Source organism: Olea europaea, chromosome 15, assembly GCF_002742605.1.
Source record: "Olea europaea var. sylvestris chromosome 15, O_europaea_v1, whole genome shotgun sequence".
Taxonomy (NCBI): domain Eukaryota; kingdom Viridiplantae; phylum Streptophyta; class Magnoliopsida; order Lamiales; family Oleaceae; genus Olea; species Olea europaea.
In genome coordinates this window covers 6,023,524-6,048,464 of record NC_036251.1, presented here as the reverse complement: position 1 = coordinate 6,048,464, position 24,941 = coordinate 6,023,524, and the positions used below count along the sequence as shown (strand labels likewise).

The following is a 24,941-nucleotide window of genomic DNA, read 5'->3' as shown; positions in this document are numbered from 1 at the left end:
TATATTCATGTATAAATCAAATTCATTTTATATCAAATGTTTAATAGGCGTACTATATTTATAAATGGAAAGCGGGTAAACTAGAACACTGGACTTTTTCTGCTCCAAAAGTTCAAACAATGAGAGAGTAGATAAGATTTTTAATTCGCGTATCTTATATTAATTTAAAACAAGTTGTAATGTAACATTCACCCTTTTGTCTCCAACACGGCTTCTTACATGGAGGTTGGATTCTTTTTTCCTAATAGGATGAACACGCATAATTCTTACAATTAGAAACTTTGAGACTCAGAATCTAACAAGTTGTAATGTAATGTTCACCCTTTTGTCTCCAACACGGCTCCTTACATGCATGTTGGATTCTTTTTTCCTAATAGGATTAACACACATAATTCTTATAATTAGAAACTTTGAGACTCGGAATCTTTACATTCTCTAATACAGTGTGAAAGTGAAACTATCTCGTCTAGTTAAAGCTCAAAATATTAAATAATAGACAAATTTATTTGTTTAAATTTAAAGTTTCTTATTGTCCTCATAATAATTATTATGCTTGTACCTTTGCCTTTAGAATTGGTGTGCTAGTGTTAACATTATGATTGCTTATGTATAACATTTTTGTCAATTTCCAACAAAGTCTATCATAATGTGGCCCAAGAAATGCTATTGAAATCAATAGATTTGGGCCACTTCAGGCTAAGGCATTCACAAAGCAATGGGCCGCAAAGCTTTCTGATCATTACCCTTTAGCCATCATATCATATTAAAAAAGTACCAATAATCACGCAAATGATGGGCCATCAAATATCAAAATTGATTACAAAATGGTTCTTCTACATAGACTTGTGACAATGTTAATAATTGAAATTTAAAACTTGAAATTAAAGATATCTGCAATCTTTAATATCACGTTGAAATATCTCACTGAAAACTGAAATTATTCAAGAAAGGTATATTGTTTATATTTATCGTTTCATACATTGTTGTTTCTTGATGAAACTAATGAATTTGACCTACACGTGTTAGATGTTGAACATAAAAATATATATAAATAAATCTCGCTTCTTAACTTTTAGATGGAGTGTTTAACCACTATAACGAAGAGCTATATGAATTTTAGCATTTTCAGTTAAGTGACTGATAAAAACTCCTAAAAATTATGTAAAAGATGAAAGTTCATTTACCTCGCAGTAGATTGCTCTTGGTAGATGAAAAGTACAAAATATATAATTTTTTCATACCATATATGATCACTTCCTTACGTACAATATGATCTAAAGATTACAAATGAGACTATGGGCCATGAACAACTAAGATTGTGTACCCTTATAAGCTTCAAACAAAACTTGACTTTTAAGCAATATACCACATGGAAATGAACAAAGACAAAATAATTATAAGTGGCAGCATAAAATCATAAATTATAGGCCGTAAAAGGAGAGCAGACCTACCTTACATTTCAAATGGTCTCAAAGATAATTAAAAATAAAAGGCTGAAAATGTTGAAAAATATGTAAATGGTGGAGAATGACAGACAAAAGGATGTCCGGAAGGCATGTATTTGTTAATGTGAGTATAGGGAAAATTGCACTATTAGTTCTCAACTAGTGACATAAGACGCCCAAATTTTTATTTAAATGTTATGTAACTCTCACATATCCAATTTTATAAAACTAAATTTTGCTTCCCAATTTTCATTGGTGCCTGAAAATTTGAAGTGACTTGTTTTCATAAGGGCTCGAGAAAAATTATTAAAGATTTGGATGACTTTGGTTTTGGGACTAAATTGTTGATATCTACCTTGGCAAAGGGTTCGAGAATAGATTAGGTCCTGTCCTTATTCAGACAAGCAAAGGGTTTCCAAACCTTTATGTATGCACCTCGTGTAAGGATTTTTAATCCATCGATGGACTTATATGTATGAATAATTGTGTGTTAAATTAAAGGCTATCAAATTCGATTAAACCCAATTAAAGTGATCTAATAAGACTTCGATTTTGGGTTTTAATATATCAAATTAAAGTGTGGGTTTACATATGTGTAGAGACTGGGCCCAAATCCTAATTATATGATGAGCCGAATTAGGTCAAAGGGTATCATCATTATATAAATATGATTATGGTCCTCAGATCACACGTACGTATCATTCATTCTCTACTGCATCCCATCACAGAGAGAAAAATGAGACTGGGTATAGATTTGGAAGACTATATCGCATGATTCAATTATTGCAAATAATAATGTCTGATTTAGATACACTTTCGCTATAGTTCTTCAATTTCTTGATGATTTAACATGAAAGATCCAATGATTTAAAGCAAAAAATTATCCTACAAGTGGTATCAGAGTCTTTTCATGTTAAATCATTGAGAATCGAATAATTTATTTGGTCTTGCAATAATCTTTTAAGTTTTCAGATTTAACAATTTTGGATCTATATTTTGTTGAATTTGAAAACTTTTGCGGTATAACTTTCGTTATCTTTCATAATTCGGATTAATTGTTTGAGAAATTTTCATATTATGAATTTATATTTTTTTTGAGGAATTACAATTTTTGGGTTGAAAATTTCAGATTATGGATTTTGGTTTCTTTGTATCCAAATTTCGGTATAGTATAATTATAAAAAAAAAAGGCTTATTTTGAATCTGGCCAGCGACAGCAGTGCTGCCGACGCTGCAGCGTGCCCTACTTGTAGCAGTACACTGCAGCTTGCACCAACACTACTGCTTGGCAGCTTCTAGCGGCATCGGCGTAAGTCGGCATTGCGAAGGAAGAGAAATTTTTTTTTTTTTAGGTTTTCTAGTTTTTGAGATTTGGGGACGAGGGCTTGATATGTAAATTAGGTAACTTGAGGCCCCTGCTTGCAATTAGGGTTAGGGTTAAAAATTAAGGTTTCAGTCCCTAACATTTAAGTTATATTCAGATTTGGGCCTTTAAGTTTTGGATTTAATAATTCAGTCCCTAAGATTTTAAAATTAATTAATTCGGATCATTAAAGTTCTGAATTTTATAATTAAATCCCTCAAACTTTAATTATTAATTCAAATTGGCCCCCAAACTTTATAATTAATTCACATTGACCCCTAAAGTTTCAAATTTTCAAAATTTGATCCCTAAAGTTCTGAATTAATTAATTATGGTCCCTAAAGTTTCAAGTTTATTAATTTCAACACCTAAAGTTTGGAATTAATTAATTTTGCCCCCTTAAAGTTTTGAATTATTAATCCTAAGGCCCTTAAAGTTTAAAACTAAACAAAATATGCAAAATTTGTGATTCTTTTTCTCAAATTTTGGTACTAAGGACTCTTTTAAGAGATATAATATTCGAAAGTTGGTTAATTGAAGCAACATATTGTCAAAATAACCTCTCTTGTGAAAATTGACTAATTTAGAATATTAAAAGGTATTTGTGCATGTGTTATTCATGAGAATATTGGTCGGCCCAAAGGAAGGTCAACACGTGCACCTGTGGTGATAAACGTGTGATAATTATTTGGTTTAATGTGTGATTAATAAATCGGTCCAAAAAAATGGTTATTGATTCAATGTTTGATTACTACGCCAAGAGTACCGCTTACAAGTCAATATTTCTGTTCAAAGACTAGATATTGATATTGTGCTTGATATCTTGTGTTGGACCCTACCACTATTTGAGATTATTATTATTTGCTTATTAAAGATATTCATGTGAGCTATTCATAATAAACGTTCTCTAATTCAACTTCAGGTCCTGCTGCTATTCAATGCTTAATGGCACAAATTTCAGGGCATGGCAAGAGAACGTGATGATTGTTCTCGGAGTTATGGACCTGGACCTTCCTTTACGGGTCAATCAACCAGCTGCACTCACTAATAAGAGTACCTCTGATGACAAGAGGGAGATAGAAAAATGGGAACGATCGAACCGAATAAGCTTAATGGTTATGAAGCGTGCTATTCCACAAGCATTCTGGGGCACTATGTCCGATAGGGTGACTACGACTAAGGGTTTCCTTGAGGATCTTGAGAAGAAGTTTGCCAAGAATGAAAAGACTAAAATAAGTACACTTTCGACAAACCTTGTCTCAATGAGGTATAAAGAGAAATGAAAAATTCGTGAGTACATTATGGAAATGTCTCACATTGCTTCAAAACTAAAGGCACTCAAGTTGGATTTATCTGAAGACTTGTTTGTGCACTTGGTTCTGATATTCCTTCCGGCACATTTCAGTCAATTCAAAGTGAGCTACAACTGTCAAAATGACTCATGGTCCTTTAATGTGCTCATCTCACACTGTGTCCAGAAAGAGGAAAGATTGAAGTATAAGAAGACAAAAAGTGCTCATTTAGCCACCACTTCTAAGAACAAAAGGAACAAGAAAAAGAAGATTAATAAGGAAGCTGCGGGTACAGAACCGCAAAAGAAACAGCATAAGGAACTAACTGAAGGTAGTTATTTCTTCTGTGGAGCTACAGGTCATAAGAAGAAGAATTGCACAAATTACCACGCATGGCGTGTAAAGAAAGGTATTCTTCTTCATTTGGTTTGTTTTGAGGTTAATTCAATTTCGGTACCTAGATATACATGGTGGATAGATTCTGGTGTAACAACTCACATCAGTATGTCTATACAGGGTTGCCTGAGTTGTCGAAAATCAAGTGATGGTGAAAGATACATCTATGCTGGCGACGGTAAGAAGGTGGAAGTAGAGGCAATAGGAAAATTTAGATTATTGTTAAAGACTGAATTTTATTTGGATCTTGTTGAGACATTTATTTTACCATTTTTAGACGAAATTTGATTTCTATTTCTCTTTTGGACAAATTTGGTTATTCTTGTTCATTTGGAAATGGAAAATTTAGTTTGTTTCATGATTCAAAATTGGTTGGTTCCGGTTCTTTATCAGGTTATGATAATCTTTATTCAATTGATACAATTGCTTCTTATAATGAAACCTCGCATGTGAGTACTCGAGGTCTAAAGTGAAAATTAACCGGCGAAAATTCTGCCTCGTTGTGGCACAAGAGATTTGGTCACATCTCTAAAAGGAGAATTGAGAGACTTGTGTCTGAAGGGATTCTCGGCCCTCTTAATTTCACATATTATGATTTGTGTGTCAACTATATAAAGGGAAAATAAACCAATAAAGGAGATTTCAAGCCAATAGGACTTTAGACGTCTTAGAACTTATACATACAGATATTTGTGGACCATTCTCTACGGATTCTTGGAATGGTCAACAATATTTTATAACGTTCATAGACGACTTTTCAAGATATGGCTACATATATCTCATTCATGAAAAATTACAGTCACTGGATGTGTTCAAAAACTATAAAGTTGAAGTTGAGAACCAACTCGGCAAAAGGATTAAAATCGTCAAATTTGATCGTGGGGATGAATACTATGGCAAATATGACAGTTCAGATGAACAATGTCCAGGACCATTTGCTAAATTTCTAGAGGAATGAGGTATCGTCCCACAATACACTATGTCGAGTTCGTCCACTATGAATGGTGTTGTTGGGAGACGAAAAAGAACGCTTAAGGATATGGTGAGGAGTATGATTAGTCATTCTACCTTACCAGAATCTCTCTGGGGTAAAGCATTAAAGACCGCAACTTATATACTCAATAGAGTTCTAACAAAGCCACTGATAAAACCCCATATGAGCTTTGGATGGGCAAGAAGCCTAGTTTGAAGCATATGCATATTTGGGGGTGTCCAGCTGAGGTAAGGCTCTATAAGCCAAATGAAAAGAAACTGGACGCAAGGACCATTGGTTGCTATTTTATTGGATATTCTGAAAGGTTCAGGGGTTACAAGTTTTATGATCCCACAACTAAGGCAATTTTCGAGACAGGAAATGCTCGGTTCTTTGAGGATATTAAGTTTGCGATGGGAGAAAAGATACAAGCTTTGTCTTTGAAGAGGAATATGTTGAAATTCTTCCAATTGCCATTGACAATGATCGGATTTCTATCCATGATATTGTTCAAGAAGCAACTCTGAATCAAGATAATGTCATACCTCCCTCTCAAAATCAACAAATTGTTCCAGAAGAACAAACTCTACAGCCTAAAGAACCAATGCCATTAAAAAGATCCACTAGAGAGAGGAGAAGTGTAGTTTCAGATGGTTACATCGTATTTCTCTAAGAATATGAAGTTGACATTAGAATGGTGGAAGATGATCCGATCAACTTTTGTCAAGCCATGGAAAGTTCCAACTCTTAAAAGTGGCTCGATGCCATGAATGAAGAGATAAAGTCCATGAAGGACAATGACGTATGGGACCTCGTTCCATTGCCTGAAGGTGCGAAACCCATTGGTTGCAAATGGATATTTAAGACCAAGAGGAATTCGAAAGGTGATGTAAAGAGGTATAAGGCTTGTCTTGTCACAAAGGGCTTTACACAGAAAGAAGGCATCGATTATAAAGAGACTTTCTCTTCGGTTTCTTCAAAAGACTCTTTCAGAACTATAATGGCATTGGTAGCTCATTTCGATCTTGAGTTACATCAGATGGATGTTAAGACAGCGTTTCTCAATGGTGACATTGATGAAACAATTTATACGGTACAATCAGAAAACTTTGTATTGGACGATGCAAAGTAAATGGTTTGTAAATTAAAGAAATCCATCTATGGACTCAAACAGGCATCTCGTCAATGGTATTACAAGTTTCATTAGGTGATCATCTCATTTGGTTTTGAGATGAATTTGGTCGATGATTGTTTATACCACAAGTTTAGTGGGAGCAAGTATATTTTTCTGGTTTTATATATCGATAACATATTGCTTGCCAGAAATGATATAGGCTTATTGCACGAAATCAAGAGATTTCTAGTAAAGAATTTTGAGATGAAAGATTTTGGTGATGCCTCTTTTGTATTAGGAATTCAGATACACCGAGATCGTTATCGGGGTATTCTTGGATTATCACAAAAGAGTTATATCAAAAAGATACTTAAAAGATATGACATGCAAGATTGTAAACTGGGTGACACCCCTGTAGCTAAAGGAGACAAGTTCAGTTTAAGTCAGTGCCCTAAAAATGACTTAGAAATTAAAGAAATGTTGAAGATTTCTTATTCTTCAGCTATAATGAATCTGATGTATGTTTAAGTTTGTACGCTTCCGGATATAGAGTACATTGTTGGAATGTTAGGGAGATATTCAAGTAACCCAGGAATGGATCATTGGAAAGCAGCCAAACGGGTCATGCGGTATTTATAGAGAACAAAAGACTACATGCTCACATACAGGAGATCGAATCAGTTGGAGATCGTCGGTTATTCTGATTCTGATTTCGCGGGATGCCAAAATAGCAGGAGATCCACTTCAAGCTATATTTACTTGCTTGTTGGAGGTGCTATTTCCTGGAAGACTGCTAAGCTGACACTCATAGCTACTTCCACCATGACAGCAGAGTTTATAGCATGTTATGAGACATCAAATCATGGAATATAGCTGCGTAATTTTGTCACTGGGCTGCGCATTGTGTACAATATAGAAAGACCGCTCAAGATATTTTGTGAGAATAAATCAGCAATGCTGCATTCCAATAACAACAGGAGCTTGACGAAATCAAAATATATAGAAATCAAGTTCCTGGTTGTTAAAGAAAGAGTTCAGAGTGGACAAGTATCAATAGAGCATATTGGAACAAACTCTATGGTTGCGGATCCATTTACTAAGGGATTGATACCTAAGGTCCTTCATGAGCACAATGCTCATATGGGTATAGTGTCTCTTGAGGATATCTAGTTTCAGTGGGAGTTTGTACTTTTGCTTTTCATATTGGACATATGTACTGTTATTTTGAATACAGTTTAAGGTTAAAGTTATTTTCGGTTATAAGGTTATTTGATTTATTATTTCTGAACTTGTTTAAAATGATCTCACTAAGATATTAAGGTGGACCAGTTAGAAATAGTCATGTTACAGATCACATCACATGTAATTTTCATGCTACACATCCATGTTTGATCCATGTCATTCGGTTATATCGATATACGTGACCATTGATGGGTTTAGCTACATGAAAGTAGTGAAAGCCGCTTTAATCCTATGTTGATATGATTGATGGACAGGATTGTTTTGGGGATGCACTCAGTAATGATAGCAAAATTTTGAGTACTCATAAGGTTATGTTTAATGCACAATTATAAGGTGACACATATAACCTAAGTGGGAGATTGTAAAGATTTTTAATCCATCGATAGGCTTATATGTGTGAATAATTGTGTGTTAAATTAAATGCTATCAAATTTGGTTAGGCTCAATTAAAGTGATCTAATAAGACTTAGATTTTGGGTTTTAATGTATCCAATTAAAGTGTGAATTTACATATGTGTAGAGACCGGGCCCAAGTCCTAATTCTATGATGGACCGAATTAGGTCAAAGGACGCCACTATATAAATATGGTTATGGTTCCCAAATCACACGTATGTATTATTCATTCTCTACTACATCTCATCACAGAGAGAAAAAAGAGATTGCATGTATATTTGGAAGACTATATGCAGGATTCAATTATTGCAAATAACCATGTCTGATTTAGGTACGCTTCCGCTATAGTTCTTCAATTTCTTGATAATTTAATATGAAAGATCCAGTGATTTAAAGCAATAAATTATCCTACACCTCGTACAAGTTCTATTCTATCGAACCAATATTTTAGGGACAAACAATTAAATTTCTTCCCCTATCTATATCTAGCTATAAATATGTATAATGATTATTTGCTTTAGTTTTTCTCTGATGGAGCTGAAAAACAGCTTGAAAATTTTGATTGAGACAACATGGGATTTGCATGTTAGGATAAATGAGAAAATCAATAGTATTAATGGCTTCAAATTTTGCAGACATTGCTCAGATATGCATGGCCATTATTGTGTGGTTACAGATGACACTGTGAAGAGAGGGAGAAAATGATTGCCATCTGGGATTCACTTCATGATCTTTATAACATTCTGATTTACTTGCAGGTATTACATAAAATATTGTACTGACTCGACTAGACAGGATAAATTGCAAAGGATTTTCATTTATTTTTATTTGTCGGTCTTGCTCTATGTTGTCTAGTCTAAAATACCAAATAGATTCTTGGGCACTTTTTTCCTTGATCATTGGTGTAATTTCGGCATACTAATACATTATGTGGTTGCATTTTAGCGTTAAAGTTAATCTAGTGTTGCATGATTTACAATTTTTTGTTTAAATATTTGAACATTATACTTTTCTAATAGCTCGTTAGAGCTTTTTCAAATTCCAATCTCACATTGAGGTTATAGTTTCCATCACGAAGAAAATAAGATTTTACCCTAAACTCAACCCTTAATCGATAATTGTTCAAACAATGCAACAGTTCAAGGAACAAATAATGAAATTTGTCATCCACCAGTTTTCTCAATTTTAGTAAACCGCCAATGGCTTCAAACTCTTCAAAGAGAGCAAGATGTTGTGTATCAATTCTTATACTATGATGGAGCTTTGTGGTCAACCTTTAGTCGAACTGTTCGAGCCACACAATGTATCATATCATCGAGGGGAAAAATCGCTATGTTAGTATTAACAGTCCCAATAATCCAAGAAAAACACAGAAATATAAAAGAACACAAGGATTTTTCACCCGTAGGCCCGAATGTTCATCCAAAAAAGGGCTACGTCACCACGTTGAGCTTCCACCAAAGTGGTTAACGCTCTAATCCACTATAAACCAGCAATAAAATATCAGTACAAAGTTTACAAACCACAGATCTAAAAAGATCAGCCCTCAGACCCTATTTTTCCCTTACAGATCGGACAAACAGATTACACCAAGTAATCAAACTTCATTGTTCAACCAAGAACATATATAATCTCTACATCAAGTACACGAACTAGATCTCACCAAGAACATATAATGATTCAGACATTACAAACTAAAAACAAGAGATTTTTCGAGAGAGAAAACTACAGAGTGCAAAACGAAAGATAACCCTAGAAGTCTCTCGAATCATGGTAAGTGAAAAATCTAGGGCTAAGTATAATTAAAGGTCACTTGCATCCAATGGTTCAGCCAACTCCACTTGGCACCATCTTATCCATCTAGTTAAAACAAACTAAAGTCGCATTTGGAGAAAACACGAGTCTGCACAAGTAGGGGCAAACTGGGTCACAAACAAACTTGGGCTCAACTGTTGGGTTCCATCATTGGGCCTAAAGGTGCTAAGCATTATTCTTAACACGTTATGTTTCTACGGCACTAGTTTCTTCATTTATCAAAAAACAGAAGACTTGAATTTATTAAACGACAGCTAAACAATCGATATACCCACACTTCGTCCAAATTATTCATGCGTCTACCTTACAAACGTTTTTTTTGTCTTTGATGAAATGTAATGCAGAGAATGGAGTCTTGCAAAAAGACAGAGAGAGATGCAGCTCTAGACAGTTTGGAAGAAAATAGACATTTTCTGATTGAAAGAGAAAATCAATGTAAGAAAAAAGCTAGTAAACTTGACGTTCTTGAAGAACTAACAGCATTATTTGGCAATGGAAAAACTGAAATCGCTTGGAATTTCAGAGAGAAAAAGATTGAACAACACAAGATTATGAAGAGGGTTTCTAGTTTTCTTGTTAACACTACAGGAACTGGCATAGAATTGGTTGTGGTATTTGCTTGTATTTCTTCATCAGGTAAATTGTACGAGAAAGGGCAACAAAATTATCAGTCCAGAAGAGAAATTCTTGCACCTGTGGATCCAATAGAAGTCCATTTGGATGTATCGTATGGGAAGGGATGATTTTTATGTAGCATACATGGTCGATATGTGATGGCATGTTTACAACGTAGATTTAGAGTACATTGTATGGAACAATCGACTATATTTTTTTGCCTCTTAATCTTATCTTGTTCTCTTTATTCGAACTTATAAAACACCGGCTCCAGCAATTTGCCACCCTAAGACGATTGGTTAATAATGCTAAATCCCAATCCTTGCATTTTTCGAAATTCAAAGTTGATATATAACACAGAAAACTATCTGGACTATACTTTATATATAATAATTATTACCCTAATCTTTTAGATAATTCCAGTGCTAAGATGTTAGACGCTTCATGCGAATCCCTTCAAATGCTCAGCAACATTTGGTCAGAGTAATCATCTTCGCTCTCCAAAGCTAGGATTTCTTTGGTCTCGAATAGTCGATTTTCAGCTGCCAACGACCACAAACAGATAAAAAAAACTCGGTTGTAAATTTATGAAATAACCTTAATGGTTTGTCCCCTGGATAGTAGAAATGAAATGGGAACACCTTTAACTCGAGCCATCTCTACATAGTAATGATCATCAATGCCATTGTGGGAGGTAAGAATCCTGAAGATGACAAATTTACCGATGAACTACCAAATTAATGACAAATTATACGAACATATGAGGAGACATCTTGTCACTGGATTCAACTAACTTAGTAGCTATTCTCTAAGAGACCTATGTTTTGATATATAGTTATAATTGGTGTCAGTTTAAATTTCAGAATTAGCTTTCACAATTAAAACAGTAATGCTGACTAAATGTTCAAATTATGATCTTATTCATTGAGGTGATGAGTTTTTTAATTTTTTCTATAACTGTTGTAAATAGATTTGAATTTTGAATTCTTATTGTGCTAAGCACCTATATCATAGGAATCAAGGACAAAGATCGAAATTTGTAACTTTTCCATGTCCATTGTCCAAATTTTAGAGGTTTGAACACCATGTTGAAGACAAAGTTAAAATAAAATATATCTCGTGTTAAAACTTTTCGACTAGGTGGTTCAACATCGCATCATAGTATGCAATGATTCAATGTTCAAGTCTCGTCACAGCCCATTTATAGTTTCACAAGTCAAGTAAGGAGAAAAAAAAAATTAATCTTACCTACACATGAGGAAACATGTTGAAAATATAATTTAATTAAATATATGTTCCGTAATTTTATAGCTAAAACTTTTAGATGACGGGATTAATCGTACTTAATATTTAATGACCTTGACACTCGCTGTTAAGTCCAAGTAACACACATGCAAATCTTATTAATACTTGTGCCGTCAAAACTATAAGGCAAGCAGTACTCGAGTGATCATTTTGAACATGTTTGGTCTTATTATTTAATTATAATATAAATAATTTAAATTTTACGTTTTGTTTACAGTTTTATTGTTTGTGCTATGTGAGTTTATCGATTTAGTTCTAGAGAACTATTATGAAGAAGAAGAAAATTTTAAATGTAAACTATGATTTTAGGGTCCATTTTTTAAGTTCAGTCCAAATATTGTCACGTCCAACCAAGTAAATATTTTGTTGAGAATAAAGTGACAAGATTGATATGTCAGAAACGATTGAATATTTTTATTTTAATTTTTCAAATTATTCAATCATGTATCGACACATATTTCATCTGTATTTGAGTTTGAATTTGAACTTAAATGTATAGCATAATTGTATGATTAAGGAGGTGTTTGAGTCACATTATTTTGGTAATAATGTATTATTGAATAGTGTATTGATGAGAAATGTGTGTTTAAAAAATATAGAAAGTTTTTGATTTGCGTATAATATTATTTTATTGAAAAATATATGATTAAAATGATGATAAATTACTATTTAAAAATATATATTTTTTAAAATAACGTGGTCCAAACAGACCCTAAATAGAATAAACATATAAGAAAAATCCTACTTTTTGTGATTCTTCTCGCGTAGCTTATCATATGCAGATGCGTTGCGCCTTATTTCCACGCCACCAATGACGAATTCTCCGACGTTTGCAATACAAATTTCTTCCTTCTTCTCCATGCAATATATCATTAACCCAACATCCTAAATGAATAAGGAAATCCCTGTAATAATTAACCCAAGTAATAGTATAGCTCCATTTCTTCTAGTTTCCTTTCTGCCGCAAAACCCATACAAAATTTACCATTTTCACTCCAATTTTCGAATATTTGATAGTAGGTTCAACAGGGCAAGGCCTGGCTTCATGGATTGGAGCAGTAACGGCAACAAGAAAAGCGGAATTAGAACAAAACGTAAATAACTTGGTAAAAGAGGAGTCTGCAGGCAGGAAACGGCACAAGAAAATGTCAAAATCCCAAATTTCGGATGAGAATTTAGGGTTTGGAGAGAGGTCTTTTTCCGCTGCCGGAGCCGCCTTCCTCTCCGCCATCATCGTGAACCCTCTTGATGTTGTCAAGGTTTTTTTATTACTTTTTTTTTTTTTAATATTCAATATATTGAAATTGAAATACACATTTCTTAGATTTTGGCGGTTGTTTATATCTGTAATGCTCATATGCTGTGTTCGTTTAAATTTATATTTTTCGTAAATAAGACATAATTAGTTTTGAAGCTATTATGTCATGTTTGAGATGCTGGACTCGAGAACGGATCGAACATGACTAAAGCGGGGAGAGAAGTTTAACAAAATTTGTTCTTTTCCGTGTTTACTCTTCAATGTGACAAACATGTCGTTAATGTCTGCATCATTTGTGAATTTGTTAGTTTTTGCTTTCGCTGCAAATAATTTAACATTTATCATTTCAAATTTTGCTTTGATATCCTTCTTGTACTTATAGAAATCTTCTTGTGTTTTACTCTTTTTAGTTGGCTTTGATTCTGAACTTCATTTGGTTGGTTACATAGGATTCTTTGCTTGTTATTCCGCTTGAAGCATTGCCATTTTCTTCAGCTTGCTTTCTGCATTGGACATCTGTAGTTTGTTGTTTACTTCTTAATATGATCCATTTGATTCTTTCTCATTGGTTCTTATCTTCATAACGATCAGTGTGTTCTTGTGAACTCATGCAATGATTTGGCATTTGCTTGGAGACTGAGTCACTCACGATGTATATATAAAATATAATTTTATGGAATTATCTTTAAGTTCAAGTGGATTTTCAAACATTGATAGTTTTATATATTAAATATGAGATATCTTATCATCTATTTGATTAATACTTCTGTTTCACTTTGAAGTTTTGGGTTCTTTGTTGATGTCTGGTTTTTTTCCCCAGACTAGATTGCAAGCTCAGGCTGCTGGTGTCCCTTACGATGGTCTATGTCAAACAGCATGCTTCAATACCAATGCGGTACACCAACCATACCAATCTTAGATTTTCCCTTTAATTATGTATATCAAACCATGAAAACAACAAAAGGGACCTGCCAATCACAGGTCTTTTTTTTCTGCACAAGTCTACCTCGCTTTCACTGTAAAATAATGCACCATTATTGATGGCATTCCTCAACATGGATTTCCTTGATGCTTAGTAGTTTGAGACTCTTATAGTCTTGACACTGGAGACTTATGTTTGAAAAATTGCATCACTTACAAGTTCAACTTTTCGTGCTACCTTGTGCTGTCAAATATAGTACAAGTAAAGGATAAAACTTTTACACTACCTCGACTCTTCTGATAGAACATATCAGCATGCTTCATTTACAGTATTTAGGACTTCTTATGACAGCTTTATAACTCATCGTAAGATCTTTGATCATCAGAGTACATGGTGTTTTTCTTTTTCTTAGAGTCAAACTAAAATACCTGCATGGATTTCAGTATATGTCTGTATGGAACTTGTGTTTTCTGATAGTAACTTAAATTCTTGAACTGTATTCAGATGCTGCCAGATATGAAATATGATTCATTATTGAATCATGCAGTCGTTGGAAAGCAACCGAGATGCTCGCCTGATTGTTCCCGTTACAAGGGAACATTGGATGTATTGTACAAAGTTGTAAGCCAGGTTAGTGATGTTCTCATGGAATCATGGAAGCAACATATTCAGTCATATCTCTGTGGAAGGAAAAGAAAATGTAACGTTATTTGTTTGTCGTATAAACATGCATATGAGCAGTATATTGCGATGAATTTCATTAGAAAGATCATGAAAGTATCTTGTCGAAATTGTTTGCCCTTATTGGTGTTGAATCTGGAATTCTTTAAGTTGTAATTACATGAGTTCCTTTATGTTGTTCTCTTTGTGCTATATTTTGCTTCCCATTTAGAGATATCTACGCCATCTCAAGGGAGTCTTAACGGATGCTCTACTGGTCTGTGAATAGTTTAATTGAACTTGGGTATATGATTTATTTGGTGCATGTTTGGCAAAACTTAAATTATAATTTAAGCTAGTCAAACATATATTTAGTAAGACCCACAGTTACTCTCTACTTATTGTCTACACTTTTTGTAAGACCAATTTTTAAGCATTTAAAAGCACTACAAAGCATACATTAAGTACATTATGCATCATATTTGCAAAGCATGCAGATGCACTCTGCTGTGTATTCATTGTTAAATCATTCGTCTAATATCATATGGAATTGTGCAGGAAGGATTTACAAAACTGTGGAGAGGAACTAATGCTAGTTTAGCTCTGGCAATCCCTTCTGTAAGCTTCCCTTTTGGAAGTCAACCAGATTCAAGGGTTTTACATCATGGGAAAATGATTCAATAGACAGTTCTTGATATGAAACAATAACAGCCAAGTAATATTTGCAGGTGGGCATCTATATGCCACTTTATGATATTTTTCGCAACCACATGGAAGTTCTTACTAGGCAAGATTTCCCGAACTTGACACCATATGTTCCCCTAGTTGCTGGCTCGTTAGCACGCTCAATAGCTTGTGTCACTTGTTACCCTATTGAGCTTGCAAGAACGCGCATGCAGGTATGTTCATGTTTCATGATATAATTTTAGGCCAGGTATGCTCATGTTTCATGATATAATTTTAGGCTAGGGTTACGTTATTGCAGAGTGTTCCATGATCTTCATCTTATGCTATTCCTCAATGACAATTAATTGATATCACTATCATCATTATTTTCTTATTCAAATTACAAGCAAGTTCATGCTTACCATAACTTCACCTATCTTTGATATCGTAACCAAGTTCATTGCTTCCCCTCGTGTGTTTCTGTAGAACACACTGTTCTGGCACTATTTATTCTTTGCTTAATCAGTCTCCTATCAATCTTTTGTTATAGGCGTTCAAACATAGCCAAGCTGGTGTGAAGCCCCCAGGTGTTTGGAATACTTTGAACGGAGTTGTCTCACCCATGCAGAATGCAAATAATCATCAATCTTGTATGACTCGAAATTTTATATTTATGCTTTATGTATTGCTTTCATGGTCTTTTGTAGCAAATTATGAAAGGGCATTAAAACTTAGCATCAAAGATGTAATTTCATGTGTCTAATATCTAGTTTAGCAGGCGCAAAAATAGCTATTTTCTCATATGTTCTTGCTTGTCATTCTGAGTTTATGAGAGCAATACAATAACCTTTGAAGTGAAATTCCAATCACATAGCTAGACTATGGATAATTTTGTTTCTGTTACAATGATAATTCTTATTCTTTGTAGGCATATAATTGACACAGCTAACAAAATTCACTAGCTGTCTTCGTTAGAGAATATTTAGTTTAAAATTTTCCTTTTTGGACAAATGTGCTCTTCTGGTTAAATTTTCACATCCAGAAACATTTTTGTAGTGCAACTGTTCTTTTGTCTGCTTCTTAGATTTTAAGTCTGTTGTTTGATGTTTTGACTACACTTTGTCATTGCATTCATCTGCACAATGATTGGGGTGATGTAATTGGGAAGTAATTCCAATTTGTAGTAGTACAAAGATACCGCATCTTATGGACTGGCCTTGGAGCACAACTTGCCCGTGATGTTCCTTTCTCTGCTATTTGCTGGTCATCTCTTGAGCCGGTGAGATAGCTTATTTTGTACAGTCTTTTGCTCAAATAGATTTAGATTTTAGGATATATTACTCGCTACTTTTCTGCAGCTCAGAAGACGAATTTTGAGCAGGATAGGAGACGAAGCTAGTGTGTCCAGCGTCCTTGGAGCAAACTTTTGTGCTGGTGTTGTAGCAGGAAGTCTTGCAGCTGCTGCCACGTGCCCTTTTGATGTTGCAAGGACCCGGCGGCAGATTGAGGTTGTTTTTCGCTATTATTTGATTAAAATTAGCATTGTTTATGAATCGAAAACTAAACACTACAGAGGAAGAGTGATATTTCTAAGAGAGCTTTGATTAAACATTCAATTGAGTATCTCTTGCTATGTAGCAATAACTGGCTAAACACAAGGATAGTTACACGTAGATGGGTCTGGTTCCGGATGAGTAGTCTTTGCTCGAGAAGAGAGTGTCTACAACCTAAATGGTTTGTGTCACTAAATTATTGAACCCATTCATATGTTTTATGGATAGGGGCATGGTTCAACAAATGTAGGAGAGACACAGTTCCTTATTGTGCCTTAAGATTTGTGAATATATCCTTCTTGGCATAAATAAAGTTGCGGGAATGAACATGTGTGCATATTTGGTGCTCTAACTTTGTCATACCCAGGCCGGAGCCGGTTGGATGCATTAGTACCATCCAAATTCCTATATGCAACCTTGCCGCATGTTGCAGATGTGGCCCCCTGGTTATAAATTTGTCACATTCTGCTTGTAAATCCGACCTGGGATCAAATCTGGGTTACTACATATTCTGCTGCTGCTCCTGTCCCAAAAACTGTGAAATTTTGGTCATCTATATAATAAATCCTCGTTTTTCTCTGCTATTTGATAATTATTGCATCAGAAAGATCTGAGATTTACATTGCTGAGTTAATGGTTTATATTTTTTATTTTTAGAAAGACCGCATGCGGGCATTGACAATGACCACGAGACAAACATTGATTGAGATCTGGAGGTGTGCATCTTTCTGCTTTTGCACCTCTGCTTATGTAAATCTATGATTGTCATTGTGTTTATTCGCTTGGCCGGATAATTTAGATACTAGACCTATCCACGACTATCAAAGCGTATATAGTGACTATCCTCTAAGAAAATGCCATGTGGAGGAACATTTCGTCTTCCACCCTTCGTATGCAGTTCAATCTAGGTGTCTTTGCAATGTAGATAAGGGTGGTTGGCACAAGGACCTTACTTCCATTCTTATGATTGATTTTGTAGTGGAAATTGGAGCTCAGATATCCATAGAATGGGTTTAGGGATTAGTTAACTGGGACGATGTGTAATCGGAACACCTTGATGAAGAAAATTTACTAGTTTCATTATGATTAACCCTTCAAATATACAAGTTCTCTGTTGAGCCCGGGCATTTCTAAAGAGTTACTGAACTAATTCTTGACTTTGTGAATCAGGGATGGTGGTTTGAAGGGACTATTTACTGGACTAGGTCCACGAGTTTCTCGAGCCGGTCCTTCGGTCGGGATTGTGGTTTCCTTTTATGAGGTTGTCAAATATTCATTGCAGTACAGAAAATCAAAGGTGTAAAGTAGAGATTCTCTCTTATACACTATGAAAATTCTCTTTCCAGGTCTGTTGGCATAAGTAGGGAACTTGGAGAAAAAAATTAAAAAAGTGCAATAGAATAATAAAAGAGCAAATGTACAGGTTTGCTGTTACATTTATTTGGAGGATAAAGTATGTTTATAATGATTTTTGGTTTAAAGAGACTGACTTTGGACAAAATTCTTTTTAGGCAGTTCTTTAGAGTTTGTGAGAAGAGAAACAACTAAATTTTGAAAAAATTGTTTGGAATCGTGATGGAAAAGTAGTACGTTTTTTATTTTGTTTTTAATAATTTGTCATGTGAAGATGCATGTAGATGGAAAGTAGAGTAATTGGCCGATGCTTTTGAGGCTGATAACTGGGTAAATTTTATTCGCGTTAATTATAATTTTACTTGAATCAAGGTAATTGTACTTTAATTTTATTCAATCGAATAACCACAATTTGATTGTATTTAAGGCAATCTTCATCAATTTCACTTATGAAATTGATGAAGTGACAATTAATAAAAATGTTGATGATCACATAAATCCATTAGTTGTTGACGTGGAATACGTACAATTTTAAAAAAAAAAAAAATGCATTAGAATAATTAAACAGCGAAAGTGCAGGTTTGCTCTTTTCTGGTACATTTATTTAGAGGATAAATAATTAAATTTTGTTTAGAGGGTCTGACTTTGGACAAATTATTCTTGTCTTTGGGTAGTTCTTCACAATTTTTGAGAAGGATCCTGAGTTGATTAATGAGAAATTTGTTTGGAAATGTGATGGAAAGATCGTGTATTTTTTCCGCTAATTATTTAGTTGATCATTATAAAAATTATCACAGACAGCTGGAAAGCTAGTTATAACTAGGTAATTTCGCACGAACTGCAATTTAATGCTAACTAGCTACTTATATACTTTGTATCTCCAATTTTATTTATCATTAATTGTACGCTTGACACACTATCTATGATAACTAGGGTCATCGAGCCGTCCCATCAATATTTATACAATGTTTTTAACCGGTTATTTTGTTTAATTTTTAATAGTCATTAGATGTCACATCAAATGTACGGCACAAAAGATCCAAATCCCCGTCTCACCCTGTTAAGGACATATATAAAAGTTTGGACTACTATTTTTAACAAAGTTTAAGCACCGTTTAATTGCACGAAATTTTCCGTGAAACTTGGAATTCGAATTTCAACTTTCACTTTTGGTCTGTTTGATTGACAAAATTTTTTAGGGAATTGATTTTTCATAAATTTTTAGGTATAACACCGTAAAGCGTGATTTTCCACCTTTTATTTTTCTAAGGATAGGTGATTTTTGGCTTTTCACCCCTTTTTTTTTTTTAATTGTTGATAATGGGAACAAATTTTAGAAACAATTGTAAAAGAGAATATTCCTGAAATTGACAACTTTCATGTAAAACAAAACCAAACGAACATCAAAATATAGAAGATTTTTTTTATCTTTTTTTCCCCCCTTTTTTTGTTGGCAATGGAAACAAATTCTATGAACAATGGTAGAAATGGATATCCTTTAAATTGACAATTTTCATGTAAAACAAAGTCAAATGAACACTAAAAAATACTTTTACTTCAACATTTTTCACATGGAAAATTATACCAATCAAATACAGTAATTTACAATTCTCAGGAAAACAATTTCTAGGTAATCCAATTATCTGTAATTCATTTTCTTTCTATCCAAATTTCATCTTCACAATCAAACAAACCCTTACATTTTTAAAATGGAACATGAGGGAATTGATATCATCGTAGCCTAAAAAACTCGAACAAGCAATCAATTCGTCTAAAGTTCAAATGGATGAACCAAAAATAGTTTTCACGTCAAGGATAAAATTTCGCATTAATAAAATACGAAATAAAATTCAACATATTAGAGCTTCGACTGGTCTCACAATAGAATCTTTTAACTTAGTATTCACGTAACATTCTAATCATCTTATCATTAGCTTAATAATATGGAGATCATTCTTCCCTACACGATCTCCAAATTCACATAAGAAACTAACAACGAAAAGCAAATCAAAGCCATTGATGAAAATAAGCACTTCTGTATTTTTACATTCCATTTTTCAGCAAGTCCACAAGAAAGCTCCCATGGCAAACTTCCTCTTCTGGTTCACATCTCCAGGGACGGACAACCCATATTCGGTGAGGAGGCAGTCGAGTTTCCACTCCGGCATGGCCTCATATTCGACTCGAGTGTACTTGGGGTAGTGTAATGGCATTTGAAACCCACACCGCTCCCTCGTGAGATGGCTGTTGGCGGCGCCACCATCTCCAACATTAGTAGATGGCCTTGCAATGGACTCCATTTCCCCTCCGCTCATTATCTTCGTTACACTCTTTTTTCTTATAAATTGTAACTGCTAGTATTTGTTACGATATGTTACGACTCTTCATGCTATTTATAGCCCCACACCCACCCTTTACGTATACATATAGTATATTTATATATATAGATATAGAAGTAGCACTGTCAAGGTAGGTGAGAATTTATGTTGAAAACTAAAAAAGTTGTTCGATATGATTTATAGTGGTTGTTATAATCTGGACCCGACCTAAAACCATTTTGTTAAAAACGGAATAACTTTGATACCAATTTGTTGAGAATCAGGAAAAAATTAAAGAACAAGAAAATATGGGTATTATGAAAATAATGGATCACAAAGAAAACAATATTTATGTTTGAACCCAAATCCGAAAAAAACCAAGGGCAAAAGCAGATAATTCACTATACTCAATAGTAAGAAATTACAAAGGATCTCTTTGGATCAATAATTAATTAGACAATTGATCAATTCCAATATGTATTGTCCAACACATATTTATAACCAAAGAATTCCTAACATACTAGGAAAATTACTATATGAAGAGTTTAATAAAAAATGAAGTCCAACATAATTGGTAAAACCAATAATTGAGAATTTAGGATGAAATAGAAGTAAAAAAATTGTCAAAAGGAGGAATCACTCTCATTGTCCTTCTTGAAATCCTTCAAAACTTCTTCAAGTCTATTACCAACTCCTAATACTTTTCCAACAGTATTTCCAATCAAAATATTCATTAGAATTCGAGTCACAATCTAATTCTAATAAGCTCCACCTTGTCGCAAATTCTACTACAAGGAATAAAACTTAACTCTTCACTAAACTCTAAAAAATAATTCTTTAAGTAAAATACTCCAAACAAATTACTTCGTTTCTTTCACCATGCCCCGCCAGACATACTTAGCAACTATGAACTAAATTCAAACCATACTTACCATCAAAACTACTTTGCGCGCCAACCTTGCTTGAATCATCCCGTTCACTTTCAGCTTCAATCGAGTCACCAAAACTACTCGAATCACCGAACACTTCCAACTCTAACTGAGCTGTCAAACCTGCTCAAATCACCATGAGCAATATAATCAACAAAATCACAACTAGCTCCACTTGAGCTACTGGAAAATTTCCCAATATTATTGTTAGAATCACCACGAACAACCTTCACAACCGACTCCACTCAAGTAACAGCTTATCAAACCATAAGCTACAGCAACAGCAACAGCATCATTCACAGTAACCTTTGAACCTTCTAACACATAAAATTGGGACTTTCTCTGCCCCCTTTAGGCACTCTTGCTAACTTTTAGAACTTCTCCTCCACCAATATACCTGTACCCTTTTGAATCAAAAGTATTTAAAGAGATTAAATTCTTGTTTATACTTGAAACATGTCAAACCTGACCAAGTGTCCCAACCGTTACATCAAACATCTTGATTTTGACATTACCAATCCTAACTATTTTACAAGGCTCATTATTTCTCATCATTACGAAACCCCCTATAATTATTCCATATGAAGAAAACCAATCTCGATTTGGACACATATGAAAAGTGCAAATTGAATTAAGAATCCAATCCTCGTTAGGTTTGGGACTTTCTCCGTCCCCTTAACACAACTCAGGCACCCTTGCTAACTTTCAGAACTTCTCCCCCACCGATATACATGTACCCTTTTGAATCAAGAGTATTTAAAGAGATTAAATTCTTGTTTATACTTGAAACATGTCAAACCTGACCAAGTGTCCTAACCATCACATCAAACATCTTGATTTTGACATTACCAATCCTAACTATTTTACAGGGCTCATTATTTCTTATCATTATAGAACCCCTTGTAATTATTCCATATGAAGAAAACAAATCTCGATTTGGACACGTATGAAAAGTGCAAGCTGAATTAAGAATCCAATCCTCATCAGGTTTGGAGTCACCATCAGTAATTGCTTAAAGATTTCCATCACTACAATCTTCTTCTATAAAACTGGCATCATCGAAATTTCAAGGTTGCCCCTTCTGATCTATAGTAGCAAACATGTTCCACCACTTATAGCAATCCCTCTTCATGCGCCCATTAGTGTTGCAATACCAATAGACTATATTACTGTTACTATTCTTGACTCTGCCCATTCTATGACCACTTGTCACCCTCTCACCAATAGCAAGACACTCTGCTTGAGCCTCATATCTGATGACCAAATGCTTCATCTTTTCCTTGGAATAAAGCGCATCATATGCCTCATCAATAGTAAGAGTATCCCGACTATAGAGAATGATATCTCTAAAAGTCACATATGAAGACGATAATGAACGTAACAATATCAGCCCTAAATCCTCTTCATCATGCTTGACGTCCATGGTCTCCAAGTCAACGATTATTTCCTTGAACATCGATAGATGATCTTCCAGAGATCCACCTTCCGTCAAGCGATGAGAATACAACTGTTGCCTCAAGTGTAACTTACTTGTAAGGCTCTTTGTCGTACAAAGCTGGTCCAATCTTAACCACAACGTAGCGACACTATTCTTCTTTACTACGTCCTATAGAATTTGATTAGAAAGACGAAGATGAATCTGTGATAGGGGCTTTCGATCATTTGATTGCTTTTCCTCCATAGTCATTGTTGCCAGCACTCTATCTGTCCCCAAAAAAGCATCATCTAGATTCAATTGAACAAGAATCTCTCACATCTTCATCTGCCATAAAGAGAATCTTTTGTTGCGATTCAAAAGAGAAATCTCAAATTTTCCATCCCTAAAACAATTGACTTTGTTTCAACCTCGCTTTAATATCCAATTTGGACCTCCCAATAACTCGCACAAAAAAAATAAAAAAAATAAAACTCCTTTAGTTATGATACCACTTATTAAAGTATGGACTAGACCTAAAATCACTTTGTTAAAATCGAAATAGCTCTGATACCAAATTGTTGAGAATTTGGCCAAATAATTAAAGAACGAGAAAATATGAACAATATGAAAATAATGAATCACAAAGAAAACAAGATTTATGTGGAAACCCAAATTCGAGAAAACTATGGGTATTGGCAGATAATTCACTATAATCAATTGCAAGAAATTACAAATGATCTCTTTAGACCAATAACTAATTGGACAATTGGTCAATTCTAATATGTGTTGTACGCTACATATTTATCATCAAAGAATTCCTAACACACTAGGAGAATTAATACACGAAGAGTTTAATATAAAGTAAAATCCCAATATAACAGGTAAAACCTATAATGGAGAATTTGGGATGAAATAAGAGTCAAAAAACTGTCGAAAAGAGAAATCATTCTCATTGTCCTTCTTGAACTCATTCAAGACTTCTTCAATTCTATTACCAACTCCTAATACTCCTCCAACAATATTTCCAATCAAAATACTCATTAGAATTCGAGTCACAATCTAATTTTAATAGTGGTGAAAAATTTTATGCAAGAACTTTAGAATGCCTTGAAAAGTTGTATGCATGTATGGGGTCATGGGAGGGAATATAAACGCTAAAACAAATACAAATCCAAGATGCTGTCACAAACTTTTTTACTATCCATGCTGAAGTTGTTAGATACAAGGAAAATTGTATATATTTATATATGATTCTTCGACATCTCCAATTCCCATCATATTTGGCTTCATCACGTGAAATTATAATAATTGAGTGATGGTGAGACTTAAAATATCTTTATACTTAGATATCATGTCGATGAGAACGAGAAGAATGCATTGTGAATGCGTAGAATATTCACTTGTTCAGGTTAACAAGTTTGACCTTAACTCATGCTAACAAGTGGGCATCCCCCAAATTAAAAAAAGACGATGACCAATTTAACCGAATTTCTATGTCCAAAAATGACAATATTGTAAGACTAGGAAAAGAGAGCTATTGCAAGTTGCAACCTTTAATAATACATTTCATGTTGGACTGAATATAATTATGAAGAAACCTTCATAATTAATTAATTTATTTATTTATTTATTTTTTTTCGAATTTATCCTACTCCGCATACTAAACATGCCGAAAAAGACTTCAATCTTGTTGCATTAACAAATGAATTCCACCCTTTTGATCAACAACAAGTGAAATAAAATTGCTGATATATTTGTAACAACAAATTAAGGTTTATTAATTTTCGATGAATTTGGAGTACATTATGTTCTATCGTCTAGACCTACTGAAAAATCTTAACATAATCAATTAGATGTTTCGAAAATGCCCACTTATCACGTTAATCAATATACCCGTGACAAATTCCCAAT

General features: G+C 34.1%; 1 protein-coding gene across 3 annotated transcripts; it reads left to right on the top strand.

Annotated features, from left to right (window-relative positions):
- Nucleotides 1-12,719: 12,719 nt before the first annotated feature.
- LOC111409954 (mitochondrial carrier protein MTM1-like) lies at nucleotides 12,720-18,611 on the top strand. 3 transcript variants are annotated; one of them, XM_023040083.1, is made up of 10 exons: nucleotides 12,720-13,213; nucleotides 14,033-14,107; nucleotides 14,639-14,764; nucleotides 15,353-15,412; nucleotides 15,523-15,693; nucleotides 16,011-16,110; nucleotides 16,645-16,739; nucleotides 16,819-16,968; nucleotides 17,671-17,729; nucleotides 18,184-18,611. In XM_023040083.1, the coding sequence occupies exons 1-10, from the start codon at nucleotides 13,100-13,102 to the stop codon at nucleotides 18,314-18,316; spliced, it is 1,083 nt and encodes a 360-aa protein (XP_022895851.1). In that variant the 5' UTR covers nucleotides 12,720-13,099; the 3' UTR covers nucleotides 18,317-18,611. The 3 variants fall into 3 exon arrangements, with proteins under 3 accessions (XP_022895851.1, XP_022895853.1, XP_022895854.1); XM_023040086.1 differs by having other exon boundaries at nucleotides 13,088-13,213; nucleotides 14,038-14,107; XM_023040085.1 differs by lacking the exon at nucleotides 17,671-17,729.
- Nucleotides 18,612-24,941: the final 6,330 nt, after the last annotated feature.

Excerpts from the sequence above, each read along its gene's own strand:
- LOC111409954 (XM_023040083.1), top strand. The coding sequence starts at position 13,100 with ATGTCAAAATCCCAAATTTCGGATGAGAATTTAGGGTTTGGAGAGAGG. Across the intron at positions 14,765-15,352 it reads TGTACAAAGTTGTAAGCCAG|GAAGGATTTACAAAACTGTG; the intron begins GTTAGTGATGTT and ends GGAATTGTGCAG. Across the intron at positions 15,694-16,010 it reads TTGCAAGAACGCGCATGCAG|GCGTTCAAACATAGCCAAGC; the intron begins GTATGTTCATGT and ends CTTTTGTTATAG.